Here is an 18864-nt window from a genome sequence, read left to right as displayed (position 1 = left end):
AATATTGTATGTTTGACTCAACCACATTTCTAGGAATGGAAAAAGTACGTTTTACACTTATTTCATATATAGTGAAAATAGACTGAAACTCACAATCCACCATACGATGTGTTGTGAGCTTGTACTGTAGATCAGCAATTTTCAATTTTTATATATTTATAACATTTCTGGGAAATCGTTGAATTTGGGGCTGAAAAGTCAAAATCTTAATACATTGATGTATTGATGCATTGATAATAAAAAGAAAATATTTAGTATTTTATACTGTTGAATACTTAAAAAAAAAGCAAACTACTTTAGATTTTTAATATGAAGTACTTGCATACTTTAACTCGAGTACAAATGTACTCAGTAGTACTCAGTCACCATCACCCCCCCCCCCCCCCCCCAACTCACAGTCTCTCTCTCTCACTCACTCACACACACACACACACACACACACACACACACATGCATAATCCACACCCTCTGTGCCCATACCTTGGCTCATCCCTGCCCAGAGTGGGAGAGGTTTGGTGTTATCCCTGTAGATGCCTGGCATCTCTGGAAGAGGAGGTGCATTTAGAAAGGGAGGCAAAGAGTGAGAGTAAAGTTTGTTTCAGTGTGTTTGCTCTGTGACCGGGGACCTTTGCCAAAACTGGGAGCTCATCTGAAATACATTAATTCCCTGGAGTTCCGCAGTCATTTAGCTGCATTGACACAGCTCCGAAGGCTCCTATTTGCTGATAAAAGCACAGCCCATGCATGTAGCAGCAGCAGCCCTGCCAAGAGACCTTTTTTTTTTCTTTCTCCCCCCTCTCATCGAGTCAGACGTTTTTCCAAACTCCAGAAGGCAAGAGGGAGAAACACGTCAAAGGTGCTGGAAGATATACTGTACATGCCATCTCCTTCCTAACTAGGTAAATATCTTTACTTTACATTTACATGTGGCTGTAATGGCCCGTTTGTGTTTTAGATTTGAGCTGAAATGTATTTTTAGGGGCCACTGGAAATTAAGACTGTGCTACTGTCAAAAGAGGAGGAAAAAAACTAAGCATTGATGACATTCGATCACTGTGACAGATTAGAATACATACACACATTGTGTATTTTATGGTAGATTGCTGCATTTGGATACTAATTCTTATCTCTTTTGGTTGATTCCTGTATTTGGATACTGAAATACATGTCTCATACAGTAGAATCCACTCTCTCCAATTGCAAACTATAGGCTCCTAGCCCTCTCATTCCAACTTCAAAACTCTGTTGCAACTGTGGTGCAGAATAAACCCACAAGGCATTTTCCATCATCTTTTAAACTTTCCAGAGTGGCTCCTGGAAGCCTAATCCAGGCCATCCAGACACGCATGCACACACACGCACACACAGACAGACAGACAGAGAAAGCCTGTGATACAACTATCACTCCTACAGTACGACTAGTATTAAAACATACCCACTCTGTGTAATGGCGGACTCATTTACAAATTTCTCTATTTAGATGTCCAGTTCGCCATTTTGACGCTCACTGGTCTTGTGACATGCTGGGGAGGTTGTTGTTGTTTCCCCTGGGCACTGGTTTGGCCTTTTGACCCATTTAGGCCTAGGATTATTGACTGCTTTAACCAGTGAAAAATAGCAGATATACAAGCTCACAGCGCGGCACCGAGTGCCGCGCTGCGAGCTTGTAGATCTGCTATTTTTGAAAGAGTCGTGAAAATGTGTGCAAATCTTTGAATATATGTATTTTCAAAGCGAACGTTTGTAACTCACATTTTGCTTCTGGGTGGTCCCTGGAACTAAATATTTTGAGATGGGCGTCCGTGGCCAAATAAATATCATTTTGGGGGTCCTTCACATGAAAAGGTTTGAGAACCACTGACATAGTAGTCTCTCAAGAACAGACTAACTGAGCTCCAGTCAAGTGAAAAGGACCTTTTCTTTGACGATGGCTGGCCAGATTGCTGACATAGAAACATAGGTTTTTTCCAAAAACCTTAGAAGGATTCAAAAGACACTTATAGAATCGGGTCAAAATTCTAATTTTCACGATTTTTCAAAAATAGCAGATCTACAAGCTCGCAGCGCGGCACTCGGTGCCGCGCTGTGAGCTTGTATATCTGCTGTTTTTTTTATATTTAAAGCATAAAATATTGCGTCATATTGTGTTCAGGCCTAAATGGGTTAATATCTCATTTGGGAAAAGGGGATTTAGACTAGAGGACACTGGCTTTCCACACATGAGTGCATGTCTGCTGTTGTGTGTCTCATCTCCCTTCCTCACACAGTCTCCTGAGCGTGGACAGAGCTGGGAGGTCTTCAAAGTGCAATAAAGAATACATATACTTTAGTTTAAACAAAACTTTTAATGGGGTCAGAGATAGGAGGAAAGAAGAGAGGGCAGCAGCCCAAGGGGACACAGTAGAGTATAGTGTACTGGGATGTGTTGCTTTGAAAAGCACAATATCTTTGAAATCGTTTGTTGATACCTTGATGTTGCACCTGGGCTAGACAAAGGTGGAGACAAAATCCATCAAAAAGGCAAAAGGGATGTGTCTGTGCAAGTGTAGACTTGGTGAGTCCGTGTGTGTGTGTGTGTGTGTGTGTGTGTGTGTGTGTGTGTGTGTGTGTGTGTGTGTGTGTGTGTGTGTGGCGCGATGCTTAGTCCTCGACATAAATTTAACTGCGTGAACAATTGATAAGGCTTTGCTCATTCATCATCCCACTGACAAGATCCTCGATGGGAATATCTTACTCATTTCAATGTAAGGAAATGAGCTGTGCCTTTGCAAATGTGGACACTGCAGGGTTGGGCGCGCGTGTGTGTGTGTGTGTGTGTGTGTGTGTGTGTGTGTGTGTGTGTGTGTGTGTATGCGAGAGTGTTTTCCACCGCGAAACACCAGCTTTTTCCATGCACATTCACTCTGGAGCATTCTCCTGGTGAGCTAAAGGCTTCCCCCATATATCCCACATCCACCAGAAAGGTCCTATAGCTGTGAGCTTGTAGATCTGCTATTTTTTTATCAGGAAAAATTGTGCAAATCTTTGAATATATACTTTTCAAAGCAAACTTTTGCATTCAAGTCTCTGCTTCTGGAGGGGTCCGTGGAACAACATATTTTGAGATGGGGGGGAGGTTTGAAAGCCACTGATTTAGTAGAAGGATTTGGAAGACATTTATAGAATTGTGTCAATATTTTCAAAGAGTTGCACAAATAGCTCTCAAAAAGATTTTCAGGAATAGCAGATCTACTATTGAGCTTGCAGATCTACAAAGAGTTATAATGCACTTCATGACTGCGTGTCGTTTTCCTTCTGCTGGTTAGCGTCTTTCGGAAGTCGTCGCAGACGACCGTCAAAAGAGGAAAAAAGCCTAGTCTTCAGATCACTCATATAAGACCCTATCATCCGCTTTCAGCGCTTTGAGTTGGTGGGCCGCAGGGACAAGTGAGCGACGTTCACATAAACACAGGAAACACCTGAAGGCCCTCGAAGATTCAGCAGCAGGAAACAGGACTAGAGACTAAGGTACAACTCAGACACAGATGACTTACAGTGAGAATGACCTCCACAATATAAACATGTTCTGTAAGGCTCTGGAAATATCCTACGTATAGCTCATATTGTGAGTGTATTTGGCCCCTAGAAAGATTCCACATGGACACCTTTGGTTCTATAGAAAAGAACCACAAAATAAAAACTTCTTAAAGGGGAAGACCACCCATTTTCAATATTGAACTATGTCATTAATATACCTTAGAGGAGTTGTGTGGAAATAGAAAAAAAGTTCCCCCGCTTCTGTGTTGCCTATAGAACTGGAGGATTGATTTTGGGGTTTGTATTGCAAATTACAACTTGATGACATCACACATTGTACTTTACAATACAAACCCCCAAATCAGTCCTCCAGTTCTAGGCAACACAGAAGAGGGGGAACCTTTTTTTTATTTCCACACAACTCCTCTAAGGTATATTAATGACAGTTCAATATTGAAAATGGGTGGTCTTCCCCTTTAAGTATATGCTATGGATAAGCTATGGAGCTATAGAACCCTTTAAAGTATTTCCAACTAACTACAGTGTTGTGTTGTGTTTTGTTCAACCTTTTTTTTTTTTTCGATAATTCTTTCAATTACTCACCCCACAGAGACTTGAATTCATGGATTTTTTGTTGTTTTTGTCGCATTCCTAAGCCAATAATTTCATGACCAGCACTGGTTCCCTATGGAGACACAAATAGTCTCCTCAAATTATTGACTGTCGATAAATTCAAGTCTCCATGGTGTGAGTAATATATAGACAAAAAGTAATTTGTGGGTGAACTATCCCTATAGTTCCAAATAGAGGCTATTTCTTTTGACCAGTGTGTGACATTTCTTTTATTAGCCAGTCACCATGTCGCGCTGGGGGAGGAAAGATGTGAAGAAGGCACCCGAGGTGATCCGCACGGTGACGGAGGGCCTGAAGTCGCTCTACCGCAAGAAGCTGCTGCCTCTGGAGGAGCACTACTGCTTTAACGACTTCCACTCCCAGAGTCTGGAGGACGCGGACTTCGATAACAAACCCATGGTCCTGGTGGTGGGACAATACTCCACCGGAAAGACCACCTTCATCAAGTAAGACCTTACAATTGGTTGTATAGAGGCTGCTGACGGTAATTGAGTGTTTGCATGGCAACATCAATCACTTACTTGAAATTAATGCATGTGGGGGCATGGTGGAGCAGTCAGTAATGCTGTCGCCTCACAGCTAGAAGGTCCTGGGTTCGATTCACGCCGGGGGATGCTGGGGCTGCTGGGGGCGTGTTCTCTACTCTGCATTATCAGTGCCCATACCCTAGGTGGGGTTGGCAAAAGGGCCGTGGTGTGTGGAGTTTGCATGTTCTCCCCGCGTCTCCTAGGGTAGGTGCCCCTCACAAAAAACATGCAGTAATCCTGGTCTCTATACTGCCTCCCCCTGGCCAGCTGGGGCGCCTGATGGAGGGGAAAGGAACTGGTTGGAATAACGTGTTCCTTCCACGCGCTACGTCCAACCGGGGAAACTCCCTGTCAGGTGAAAAGAAGCAACTTGGACTCCACATGTATAGAAGGAAGGATGAGGTCTGTCCTTTGCTCTCCCCAGGTTGGCAGAGGGAGTGTAGCGCCCAGGATTACATTAGATAATTAACACCGGGTGAAAGATTGGGGGATAAAAAAAATGTATGAACTTATTATAGACACATAGTGTAGTTACTGTACTGTAAGTTAAGTCGTTGACGTTCGAGGAAGCCATTGGATTCCGTTACTTGCAGAGACTTGAAACTTGGAAATTACCTGGAAATAGGTAACCCAACACACTAAATGTCATTGTGTGGGGGTTTTGTAGTCAAAGTTAGATTATTGTTGCATTTCATTACACTTTAGTGTGCTCATTGATTTGAAAAGTGTTACTGAGAGATTTAGCCTATATGAAATTCATCCATGACTATTCATCGCACAATGATGTTATAGCCATCTAACTCAATTACTCAGGTAGGTTCTGTGATGTTTTAATGACATTGGAGAAGGCTCATGGAGAGAATTTACAATATATACAATATATGGCTGAAGTCTTGATCAGACAAGAACATGTGTTGTGGCCAGTATGGTCAGTTCACTTTTGCTGTTCCTGTGACCAGCGGTGTAAAGTAACCAAGTAGCTTACATTTACTCAAGAAAATAGCTGATCTACCAGCTCACAATGCGTTGTGATGCAACACGTTGTGAGCTTGTAGATCTACTATTTTCAAATGTTTTTTATACATTTTATACATTTTGAAACCTGTGAAATGGGATATTCTGCATAATTAGCACTTTCTACTTTTGGTACTTTTATTTGAGTACATTTTAAATTCCGACTTTTATTTGTAACAGAGTGTTTATACAGTACATTACAGCATTCATACTTTGACTTACTCCATTTAGACTGGGAACGCATTATTACGAATTATTTTATGCTTTAACTATTTCAAAATAGCAGATATACAAGCTCACATGCTGCAAGCTTGTAGATCTGCTATTTTTGAAAATTCTTGAAGATTTGTGCAAGTGAATACCCGATTCTACCATAAGACTCCCTAATCGGGAGATAAGCGACAGTCAGGTCGCATGTATACACGCAGCCTCATGGTGGCGCTAAAACAGGGGCATGTGAGAAATCAGAGGCGGAGGTTGTGGTTTGCCAGCCAAGGAGTGTGTGTGCAACGTTTGGCATGGATAGGGGCAACGGTGCCGGAGATAAGAGGGCCCTACTCTTATCTCCGGTGTGACAAGTGTGACATGACATGACGGACAGACGGAGGGACTGACTGACGGAGGGACAGACAGCCGGTGGAGGTTTTCATAGCAACTTGCGACCTGTCGGTCGCAAATAAGTGTCTTCTAAATCCTTCTAAGGTTTTTTGAAAAACCTATGTTTCTATGTCAGTGGTGCTCAAACTTTTTCATGTGAAGGACCCCCAAAATGATATGCATTTGGCCACGGACCCCCATCTCAACATATTTAGTACCAGGGACCCCCAGAAGCAAAGCAAAGATTTGCACACATTTTCAAGACTTAAAGAAAATAGCAGATCTACAACGTGCTGTGAGCTTATATACCTGCTATTTTTCAATAGTTAAAGCATACAATAATTCTAGGCCTAAATATTAAGTAAAGCATTTCTGTGACCTGCCAGGTATCTGCTGGAGCAGGACATCCCTGGCAGCAGGGTGGGACCAGAGCCCACCACAGACTGCTTCACAGCCATCATGCATGGGGAGGTGGAGGGCGTGATCCCCGGAAACGCCCTCATTGTGGACCCCAACAAGCCCTTTCGCAAGCTCAACCCCTTTGGAAACACCTTCCTCAACAGGTGAGTGGAGAGACCGAGATGTGTAGACAACACGTAGAAGATTTTCTGGGCAACCAATAGGACGACAGCTCTAATGTGGTTAACAGACATTTTAATAAAATTGTGAAACTGTGATATTAGCAAACGAAAGTATAGTAAGGTCGTGGGTACAAGCGGACGAAATGGGTTTTCTCAGACGGGTGGCTGGTATCTCCCTTAAGGCCTGTCCATACTTTGACAGAAACCGAACTTTTCGGGCAAAAGGACTCGCGAAAAGCATTACACCGAATGAGAGTTCGGAAATTTGCACGTCAGAAATCGCAACTCATCGAACATTTCGGAGATACTATGGACAGGCCTTTAGAGATAGGGTGAGAAGTTCAGTCACCCGAGAGAGACTTGGAGTAGAACCGCTGCTCCTTCACTTGGAAAAGAGTCAGCTTAGGTGGTTCGGGCATCTAGTATGGATGCCTCCCGAGTGCCTTCCTAGGAAGGTCCTCGATGCACGTCCCACTGGGAGGAGACCCCGTGGCAGACCAAAGACCAGATGGAAGGAGGAAGGTTTATATCTCCACACTGGCCTGGGAACGCCTCAGTATACTCCCGGAGGGAGTGGAGGAAGTTGCTCAGGATAGGGAACTCTGGAAATCTCGGTTGGAACTGTTATCCAAGCGGCCCGATTCCGGAAAAGCGGTTGAAGATGGATGGATGGATGGAAAATATAAAACATCAGACAGTCCTACATTCCTAATGTATGAGCAGAAGCAGGGGTAAAACATATACAAATGAATGACCAGAAGGGGGGTATTGAAAGCAGAGGAATGTATTTCTCCCCATCCCCCCAGCAAATTGAAGTTTAGTTATCCAGCAGCTCTACATAAGGACGATGAAAGCAAGGAGCTGAGAGACAGAGAGTGAGAGTTGATATCCCGGCCTGGCTTACCACCCTCAGCCCGAGGGGGAGCAGGGAGGGAGAGATAACGGCAGAGAGAGAGAGCGCCAGCTTTTAGCTCTATGGAATTTTTGAGTCTCGGTGCCAAATTTCAAAGCGGGGAGGCACTTGCCTTATTTGTGGAAAAACGGGGAAAGGGAGAGATATCACCCGGGAGGGGTGACGAAAGCCCATGTACGCAGGAGGGGAGCTGCCAATGTACTCCGGTTCAAAGGCAAGGTCAGAGGGCTCTGCGGACCCTCGAAGTCAAAGACAAACAGATGACGCCACTGACTGCAGTAGTTTTCTTTTTTTTCCCCCTCTCTCCGCAAGAGAAACGTAACACATGTTGCGCTTTTCCTCAGCTTTTGTTTACTCTCTAGACCGGTTCTCTGTGGGTATGTTTTTCCATTGATGTAATCCGTAAAACATAAATCGCTGGAAGACCCCATGCCTTTCACAATGAAGCCCACAGTCTCTGTAATGGACACACGTAATGTCCCAAACAGAACAGACCAAAATGTTATTGAAACTCTCTGAGCTCATGTTAGACGGGTTTCCACTGAAAGAAAGGGTGCAGTAAAAGCTCTGACGCCAGTTCTTTTTGCTCTTTTGCTCTTTTTTTTCCAGGGGAGTCCCTCTCACCAACCTCTGCAGGGCGTTTTGTGATCATGTTTTGCGTCTCTCTTTTTGCTTTGACTTCCCCTTCTGGGAACCGGTGGCGGCCGGTACGCTCGTTAAGCTCGTCAGCCACAGGAAGGCGCACTGTTGTTCCAAGCCACACATCATTAGTGCCCCTTATTGTTTGATTCTGGCAGTGGTGGCCATTTTTCCATCAGGAAGCCCTGAGCATTGAGATGAGAAGGCTTCTCACACAATAGCCTCTAGGCTGCTGCGGAACGGGGAGGGGTGGGGTGTGTGTGGGGGGGGGGGGGGCAGCTTTCCAATCTGCTCCTTGGAACACATTTACCTAGCATGATAACAGATAACCATATTTCACATGATTAGGATTCCTTCCACCGCTTGGCTTCAATGGAGCATTTGAGCGAATCCGACCTCGGTGACCCGCGGGAGATCATTCCAGAACCATGTCTCAAAGCAGGGGACGTGCAGAGAATGTTAAGAGAGGCAGGGGCTGAAATTTCTAAAACGGCCTTTTGGTGAAAATATCGCAAATATATTCGTTGCTTGATACCACACTGAACTAAGCATAATCAAGTCAATACTGGAGATGTGGCGTATAATGGCATGGATTTCTACACAGAGAGGGCAATAGACCGTTTGTCAGCCTTCTGATTGGTCCCTGAGACTCCCTGACTGGCCAACCAGAAAAAAACATTCACTTTTTGCTATCGGGGGTGGAGTTTGTGCAGTGGAGAATGTTGCTTCAGCCTTTCAAAAACTGTCCGCAGTGCGCGACACGGAGATCGGCCGGTACGGTGATAGCGACGGCAAGCGTCAAGCGATCTCGCTCATCATAACGAATAAGCTTCAACAAACTAGTTCACATGTACCTTATCAATGGTCTAAGAGTCACGATTGGGTACATATAATTTAAATGGGCAGAATTACGAAAAGCCAGCCTATTATGTGAGGAGAAACATTCTCTCTGTCCTCTTCCTAGTACCCAAGATGCAATGCGCTTCTCTTTCTATCTCTTATCCAGAGGATTAAACTAATAAACCCTTTTGCAAATCCCGCCCCATTCTGCCCTGTTACTATGATGGGACATTAACCCTGGGCAGATTGTTTTTATAGTGGAAGTGGATGCGATTTTTTTTCCCTTCATAGCCTCATTACAGCTATATAAAGTACCAAAGGAAAAACACCTAGGTGATATTAATAAAAAGGGAAGACAAAGGTACAGTAGTTACATTGCAAAACAGGGGATTTACCCGAAAATATATGTTTTAATTTGTTTAATCCCAGTGGGACAGAATCCTCTTTGCAGATTCTTTTATAGTGGTAGTGGATGCGATTTTTTTCCCCTTCATAGCCTCATTACAGCTATATAAAGTACCACAAAAAACACATCTACGTGATATTAATAAAAAGGGAAGAAAAAGGTACAGTAATTACATAGCAAAACAGTAGTTTTCCCCCGAAAAATAAATGTTTTAATTAGTTTAATCCTCTGGATCAGAGATAGAAAGAGAAGCGCATTGCATCTTGGGTACTAGGAAGAGGACAGAGAGAATGTTTCTCCTCACATAATAGGCTGGCTTTTCGTAATTCTGCCCATTTAAATTATATGTACCCAATCGTGACTCTTAGACCATTGATAAGGTACATGTGAACTAGTTTGTTGAAGCTTATTCGTTATGATGAGCGAGATCGCTTGACGCTTGCCGTCGCTATCACCGTACCGGCCGATCTCCGTGTCGCGCACTGCGGACAGTTTTTGAAAGGCTGAAGCAACATTCTCCACTGCACAAACTCCACCCCCGATAGCAAAAAGTGAATGTTTTTTTCTGGTTGGCCAGTCAGGGAGTCTCAGGGACCAATCAGAAGGCTGACAAACGGTCTATTAAAACATTTATTTTTCGGGGGAAAACTACTGTTTTGCTATGTAATTACTGTACCTTTTTCTTCCCTTTTTATTAATATCACGTAGATGTGTTTTTTGTGGTACTTTATATAGCTGTAATGAGGCTATGAAGGGAAAAAAAATCGCATCCACTACCACTATAAAAGAATCTGCAAAGAGGATTCTGTCCCACTGGGATTAAACAAATTAAAACATATATTTTCGGGTAAATCCCCTGTTTTGCAATGTAACTACTGTACCTTTGTCTTCCCTTTTTATTAATATCACCTAGGTGTTTTTCCTTTGGTACTTTATATAGCTGTAATGAGGCTATGAAGGGAAAAAAAATCCCATCCACTTCCACTATAAAAACAATCTGCCCAGGGTTAATGTCCCATCATAGTAACAGGGCAGAATGGGGCGGGATTTGCAAAAGGGTCCATTAGCCAGTAGCTATGCCCCTCCCAAAAATCTTTTGTCCAATGCTAGCTTAGAATAACTTCCTGTTTGCCAAGGTTTGCCTTGGCAACATCCTTGGCAAGCTGCCGGTTGCTAAGCTAGCATTGGACAAAAGCTTTTAGGGGAGGGGCATAGCTACTGGCTAATTCTTTCAACGTAAGATGCTGCATTCAAGTTCAGGAGAGTTTGAACAAGGCAATTCTCTTGAATGCTGCCTTCAAGTATGGCATGGAAAGAGGGCATTTGCATTTCTTTCACCATAGTGAAAACTGCATCCATGGTCTGGAGAGGGCTGTTTTTTACAGACAAATAAAAGGGCAGGGGCTCCAGCCCCCTTTGATGTCTATTTGTGTGTGCGTGTGCCTGCATGGGAGCTCATTCCAGAACCATGTATCAAAGCATGTGTGTGAGTCAGTGTTCCCCTGTCTTCTTCTTCTTGATGGATGCCAGGTTCCAGTGTGCCCAGCTGCCCAACCAGGTCCTGGAGAGCATCAGCATCATCGACACACCGGGCATCCTGTCCGGCGCCAAGCAGAGAGTAAGCCGAGGTGAGAAGGGCAGTAAAGGTGAGGAGAGGGGCATGCATGGGGGAGGGAACTGCAGAGACACAAACATCCCTGAAAGGAATACCAGTCCGTTCGCCTCAAGGCGTCTATCCGGTGGACCGGTACACGGTCTCGGCCCCACTGCCTGTATTCTTAAACGTAACCTCGGTAAAACGGTTAAAACCTAAGTTTTCGAAAAAAAATTGTGGAGTAAAAGTACAATAGTTGGATCCGAGATTTAATAGAATAGAAGTAAAAGTATCAGGGGCGAAATTAGATCTTATTCTGCATGGGTTTTCAGATCAAAAGCGCCCTGTACTGCTGTGAGGGGGGACCATAGATTAGAGACCCCTAATATATTGGAAATGACAAAATACATATTATCGTTGTCGGGTGTAAACCTCGTATCTCCCAGTTTCAAATGTGTATGTTCTTTCGCAAAGCAAAGCCCTGCTTCATCGTACAAGGCCGTCGCACAAAAGTAGTGAAAACAGCAGATCTACAAGCACACAATGCCTCGCGGTGCGAGGCGTTGTGTGCTTGTAGATCGGCTGTTTTCACTAGTTTAAATCATTTTTAAAATGAAAAATGCAAAACGAACAGTTTTGGACATACAAGGTTTTCACCCGACAACAACGAATAGCCTATGAATTTATAATACTGTCACCAGTAGGGGGGCCCTTGGGTTTACCCATCAACCCTATACAAATTACGCTTGTGAAAAGTATTAAATATTATAAATTGGAAATACTCAAGTAAAATAAATAAAAAATACCTCAAATTATACAAGTATATACTAAAACCGCCCCACCGAGCGGTTAGCGCGCTGAGGGTGAAAGATTAGGGCGAACGGCCGGGAGGGCGAACGGTTTGGTTACCCCTCGTCTCACAAAGCTCATCTCCTCCTCTGTCACACCTGGCTAACTCATTATTGGACTGACATCCTTCTGTTCTGTGTCACAATAACACTTTGGCAGGGCCAGGGGTGAGGTAAACAAAGCAGCAATATTATAGACAGAGGGGGAGAGAGAGAGCGCAGACCAAATTCCACTTGCACATCTGGAAGTATGTGCACTGCTGTTGAGACTAAAACCGTAATCACCACGCCGTCGCCCATCTATCTTGTCTGTAGTCGTTCACTTTTTCAATCATCCTCCTCCACCCCTTTTTTATTTGGTTCAGTCTGCTATCACTTAAATGTCATTCATTGTGCATGAGCAACTAACAACATTCAATGAGATCACGTTCACACGCGCGCACACACACACACACACACACACACACACACACACACACACACACACACACACACACACACACACACACACACACACACACACACACACACACACACACACACACACACACACAATACTATGGAAGTATCCTTAGTTAAACAATGAGATATTTCCACTTTAAAGTCAAGGTTGTAACATCAGGAGAAGAATACTGGAATGTATATACAATAGAATGTAAAAGAGATAAGGGGGGCCGGGGGGATTTTTGCTGAGCTGGGTTCCAGCGAGGTTCAGAGAGAAAACAAAGGAGGTGAGAAGGGTTTGTGTCTACTGTATGTTGACCTCCTCCCTCCCCTCTCCCTGTGTGAGTGTCTGTAAGCTATACAGTACTTACATACAACGGTGTCGCTCTGTGAAACTTTAGCTGATCTACAGCTCGTAGATCAGCTATTTTTCACAATATTTATCTGTGGAACGGAGCCAAACTCAACTCCTAGGCCTCCTACAGACAGTAGAAGCACCTGCCCTGCCCTGTCCTTGTCCTTGGGGGATGAGGGTGAGAGGGCAGTGTCCAATTCATTCCCCATGGAAGTCACATGGTTTCATGCCTCTTGGCAAGCTTGCTTTTAAGCCAAGAGGCTAGCTAGAGGCATGAAACCATGTGACTTCCATAGGGAATGAATTGGACACCTCATCCCCCAAGGGACAAGGACAGGGCAGGTGCTTCTAATATCTGAACGAGGCCCTACGATTCCAAGTGCTTGTCTCAGGCTGGGGGTGGGTCGCGGCCTGAAAAGGTTGAGATCCACTGGGGCCTACAGTGAATTCACCCTATTCCTCCGTCTTCTAACTCTGAACTAGGCTACGACTTCCCCGCGGTGCTGCGCTGGTTCGCCGAGCGCGTGGACCGCATCATCCTGCTGTTCGACGCCCACAAGCTGGAGATCTCGGACGAGTTCTCCGAGGCCATCGGCGCGCTCAAGGGCAACGAGGACAAGCTGCGCGTGGTGCTCAACAAGGCGGACATGGTGGACACCCAGCAGCTGATGCGCGTGTACGGTGCCCTCATGTGGTCCCTGGGGAAGGTGTTCGGCACGCCCGAGGTGCTGCGCGTCTACATCGGCTCCTTCTGGTCCGAGCCGCTACTGGTGCCGGACAACCGCAAGCTGTTCGAGCTGGAGGAGGAGGACCTCTTCAACGACATCCAGAACCTCCCGCGCAACGCGGCGCTGCGCAAGCTCAACGACCTGGTCAAAAGGGCACGCCTGGTCCGGGTGGGTGATACAGAGCAGGGACGTGCAGGGAATGTTAAGAGAGGCAGGGTCTGGAATTTCCCAAAGGAGCACCGAAAATAGCAGACCTCCAAGCTCACAACGCGTCGCGCTGCGACGCGTTGTGAGCTTGGAGGTCGGCTTTTTTCGGTGTTTGAAACCACACTGAACTAAGCATAACCAAGTCAATACTGGAGATGTGGCGTAATGGCATGGATTTCTACACAGAGAGGGCAATTCTTTCAACAAGATGCTGCATTCAAGTTCAGGAGAGTTTTGACAAGGCAATTCTATTGAATGATGCCTTCAGGTATGGCAATGGAAAGAGGGCATTTGCATTTCTTTCACCATAGTAAAAATTACATTTATGGTCTGGAAAGGGCAGTTTTTACAGACAGATAAAAGGGCAGGGGCTCAAGCCCCCTTTGATGTCTATGTGTGCACGTGCCCGATACAGAGTGAATAATGTCTGGACCCTCGGCTCTCACATGCGTTTCTTCTTGACATAAAGGGGTAGTTCTGGTTATGGGTTTGATTTAGCAGAGGTTTCCAACTCTCCCAGGACCTGTGATTGATTTTCCTTGCCCTGCTGTTCCCTCTGTGTCAGGTTCACGCACACATCATCAGCCACCTGAAGCAGGAGATGCCCTCTGTCTTCCGCAAAGACAACAAGAAGAAGAACCTGATCTACCAGCTACCCGTCATCTTCTCCAAGATCCAGCTGCAGCATCACATCTCGGCTGGAGACTTCCCAGACTGCGCCAAGATGCAGGTAAATCTTGTCTTTTTTATGAGCTGTTCTTGGCTGTACTTCTATAGATTTCCATTGCCAAACTGCCGTAGTCATTGACTGTACAAGTATACGTAAGTGAGCCGGATGAACACTTTTACACCTAATTTGACTTCATTGTACGATGAAGTTGCCCATCAAAAATAGACGATCTACAAGCAGTGTTGATTTCGTCGACTAAAACTATAACGAAAAATGTTTGTCGACTGTGTTTTTTTCACTGGCGAAAACTAAAAAAAAAAAAAAAAAAAACTAAGCTGTGATGACTAAAATTAAGACTAAATATATTGACAATTTCGTCAACAAAACGTGGGACTAGTGGAGAAGAGAGTACCGTATTTTCCGGACTATAAGGCGCACTTAAAAGCCTTTAATTTTCTAAAAAAACTACAGTGCGCCTTATAGTCCAGTGCGCCTTATATATGGATCATTCATTGACATTGACATTCCCTTTAGCACAGCTCCATCTGTTGGATGCATAACGCAATGGTAGCGTCTATTATGTGCGCCTTATAGTCAGGTGCGCCTTATATATGAAAACAGTTTGAAAATAGACCATTCATTGACAGTGCGCCTTATAGTCAGGTGCGCCTTATAGTCCAGAAAATACTGTAATTTTATGTTTGGTTGCTCTCAGGTGTTGTGTGCTGAAAATAGCCGATCTACAAGCTCACAACTTGTAGATCAGCTATTTTCAGCACACAACCAAGTGTAAAATCAGTCATTACGATGCCATCAAGGCCTGCCAAAATACATTTTAGTTGACTAAATCAACTGTAGATTTAGTCGCCTAAAAACGTATGATATTTAGTCGACTAAAATTAGACTAAAACTGAAACTTTTCAGGTGACTAAATTATGACTAAAATTAAATGACATTTTATTCAAAAGACTATGACTAAAACTAAATCAAAATTTGCTGTCAAAAACAACACTGTCTACAAGCTCACAACTTGTCACATCAAAATGTGTTGTGAGCTTGTAGATTGGCTATTTTCGTCACTCAAACTGCGTCTTATGACAGAGTATGGCACAGGTATTGTTGTCCCTACAGGAAACATCAGTTGCTTGGCAACATAAATCAACACAAAAATGTAATATAATTAAGGGATTTCAGCAGGATGGATGAACTCACTGTTGGTGAGTGAAAGACAAGTAGTAGCTTTGGCATTATGAAAAACAGATTAACCTAATTTGATTAAAATAATACTGCTGTTCTTACGGTATCTGTCCTAGCGCTGTGTGTAGCTGTAACTGTGTAGTAAAGAGGATGATGATGACCCATATCATTTGGAGTTTGGATTATTAGTGAATTATAAAAAATATTCTCATGTAATAAGAAGCGGCCTGCTCACTCCTCATGCGTTGAAGGAAACATGAGCTCAGTTCGGGGCTCTCCCCAGATTGGCAGAAGGCGGCCAGGATTAGGCAATTGGCACTGGGTGAAAATCATGGGGAGATATATATATTTTCATTCCTATTGGATGACACACGTTTGCTGTTCTTTCCATGGTTTCCATTTTGTAGTAGAGAGAGTCTTTTGAACGTCTCTTTGAAATGAACAATGGGATCCGGTTCGCAGTAGGGAGCCGTTCCTTTTTTGATGAGGGGGAGTAAATTCTTTGCTTGAATAAAAGTATCAATACTGCAATGTAGAAATACTCTTACTCAAGTACATTTTAATTCCGAACTTAGGGCTCTATTATGATCCAGGTCTTATGCCTTATGCCTTAACTTCTTTGCCTTTTCTTACTATATATACACACATTGTTTTAAATATTTTAAATAGCTGATCTGCAAGCTCACAACGTGCAGATATGGATCAGCATTTGAACTATTTAAAAATGTTTTTCAAAATAGTAAAAAAAAGGCAAAGAAGTTAAGGCATAAGGCATAATACCTGGATCATAATAGAGCCCTTAGACTTTTGGCAAAGTACAAGTGTAGTGGTATCAAAATGTACTTAAAATACCAATAGTAGAAAGTACTTGTTATGCAGAATGTCCCATTTCACAAGTTTTCCAATGAATAACATTTAGAAAAATCATTTGAAAATAGCTGATCTACAAGTTCACTTGTAGATCGTCTATTTTCAATTGGCGGAAATGTATATATGGCCTAAATTGTAAATAGGGTTACAAATTGAAATGAGCCAGTCTTTTGAACGGCTCTTTGAAAGGAACGGATCCCAATGATCCGGCATCACTTCAAAGAAAGAACCATAAAATCCCATCTCTCTATTTCGTATAGGAGCAACTGATGGTTCACGACTTCACCAAGTTCAAGACGCTGAAGCCCAACCTCATGGCGGCGCTGGACGAGCTGCTGTCCAACGACATCGCCCAGCTCATGCCACTGCTGCGGCAGGAGGAGCTGGACGACAGGGACCTGCCCGGCGTGCAGGGCGGGGCCTTCATGGGCACCCGCGGCGGGCCCTTCCAGGAGGGCGACCCCTTCGCCATGGAGAACGGGGAGACCAACGGCGAGGCGGGCGACGAGGACTGGGTGGTGACCAAGGACAAGCACAAGTACGACGAGATCTTCTACAACCTGGCGCCCGACGAGGGCAAGCTGAGCGGCACCAAGGCCAAGGACTGGATGGTGAGCACCCGGCTGCCCAACTCCGTGCTCGGCCGCATCTGGAAACTCTCGGACGTGGACCGCGACGGCATGCTGGACGACGAGGAGTTCGCCCTGGCCAGTCACCTGATCGAGGTGAAGCTGGAGGGTCACGGCCTTCCCCCCATGCTCCCCAACCGGCTGATCCCTCCCTCCAAACGCAGACAGAAAGGCTCTGATGCGTAGACACGACACACTGTCCCCATAGAGGTGAGGAAGACTCTTCACTAGTGACCCCCCTGCCCTACACTCATGCTAGCCATAAATTATAACTCCTGTAGAGAACTTTTATTTTGACGTTTTCTCTCTACAAGAGTTATAAGGGGGAGCGGGGACGCCCTTGCTGGGTGAGCCCTTCCGTCCATTTTCTGCTCCAAACATACAAATGCAATATATAAGGTGCTCACCGCATTGTCCAAACTGTTTTCTACCGACCCGCCAATGATATGATATGAACCAACGTGACATATATCCTTGCCATGTGTTAGTCCATATGTTTCCAAAAAATGTATCTTTACTCAAACTTGTATCGGAATCTCATTGCTTTCCTTGTTTACCACAAAGTTTGGTGAAAATGGCCGCACATATCACGTCACGTTGATCCCCTTCGCTATTCGCTCATACTTGGACATTCCGGCGCTTTGTAGGCGGAAGCATTCTGACGAGGAAATGCAAGACTCTAAGAAGTTTGAGTAAACATTAATTTATTGGAAACATATGGACTAACACATGGCGAGGAGTTGGCAGGTCGGTAGAAAACAGTTTGGACAATGCGGTGACCACCTTATATATCGCATTCGTACATGTTTGGAGCAGAAAATGGACGGAAGGGCTCACCCAGCAAGGGCGTCCCGACTCCCCCTTATAACTCTTGTAGAGTGAAAACGTCTTCAAAATAAAAGTGCTCTACAGGAGTTATAATTTATGGCTTCACTCGTGCTACTGTTTCTGTCTGTCTCCCAGCCTCCCTCCCCCCACCATAATGTGCTGAGTTTGACCAGTTTCATTACCTTTCTGCGGTCCCTTGATTTTGATCTCGGAACAATGGAACACGTTCGATCACAATTCTGTGGTCTAGGCAAGCTATTCAGATCGAAACGACAAATATTTCGATGGCTTCCTGAAGTTTGCATTAATAATGTGCTTTTAGAAAATTATGCTCTTAAAGGTTTGCTGAGCGGAGGTAAATAAAGGCTGGCACGCTCTTTTGAGTCAGAAATATTCACTGCTTCTATTTACAATGTTTGAAAGTATACAGAGCAAAGCTTTCTGTATACATTGATTCATAACATTCCTACTATGACTTAGACCAGACTGGCACAGTGTTATATTTGGCAGTACATGTTGCCACTTGATGCCCTGGTCATTAAATGTATTTACATGTACAGTAGAAAGAAATTATGCTGTAATAATGATGCACACACTTTTCTTGCTTCAGCTTGTCTGGTTGAAGCATCAGCTCAAACTGCTGCCCCTCTCACAACCTGAACTCCCACAGATTTGCTTTAATGCTTTTATCCACCACACCGTTTTATGATTTTTTTCAGTTTTCATTTTGCGTCAACCAACCTTATAGTATTTTGTAATTATTGCTTGTTTGTATTTTATGTAGGGGAACAAAGGCCTCTCTGTTGTATAAATGAATGTCACATGCAA

General features: G+C 44.2%; 1 protein-coding gene across 1 annotated transcript; it reads left to right on the top strand.

Annotated features, from left to right (window-relative positions):
• Window positions 1-737: 737 nt before the first annotated feature.
• Window positions 738-17461, top strand: ehd2b (EH-domain containing 2b). The gene is made up of 8 exons (XM_080732295.1): window positions 738-899; window positions 3398-3507; window positions 4366-4595; window positions 6674-6850; window positions 11197-11294; window positions 13391-13803; window positions 14408-14572; window positions 16840-17461. The coding sequence occupies exons 3-8, from the start codon at window positions 4375-4377 to the stop codon at window positions 17392-17394; spliced, it is 1629 nt and encodes a 542-aa protein (XP_080588421.1). The 5' UTR covers window positions 738-899; window positions 3398-3507; window positions 4366-4374; the 3' UTR covers window positions 17395-17461.
• Window positions 17462-18864: the final 1403 nt, after the last annotated feature.

Source organism: Nannobrachium achirus (assembly GCF_963921795.1).
Source record: "Nannobrachium achirus genome assembly, chromosome: 8".
Classification (NCBI taxonomy): Eukaryota; Metazoa; Chordata; class Actinopteri; order Myctophiformes; family Myctophidae; genus Nannobrachium; species Nannobrachium achirus.
The sequence above is the reverse complement of the archived record's forward strand: the minus strand, read 5'-3'. Positions and strand labels throughout refer to the sequence as shown.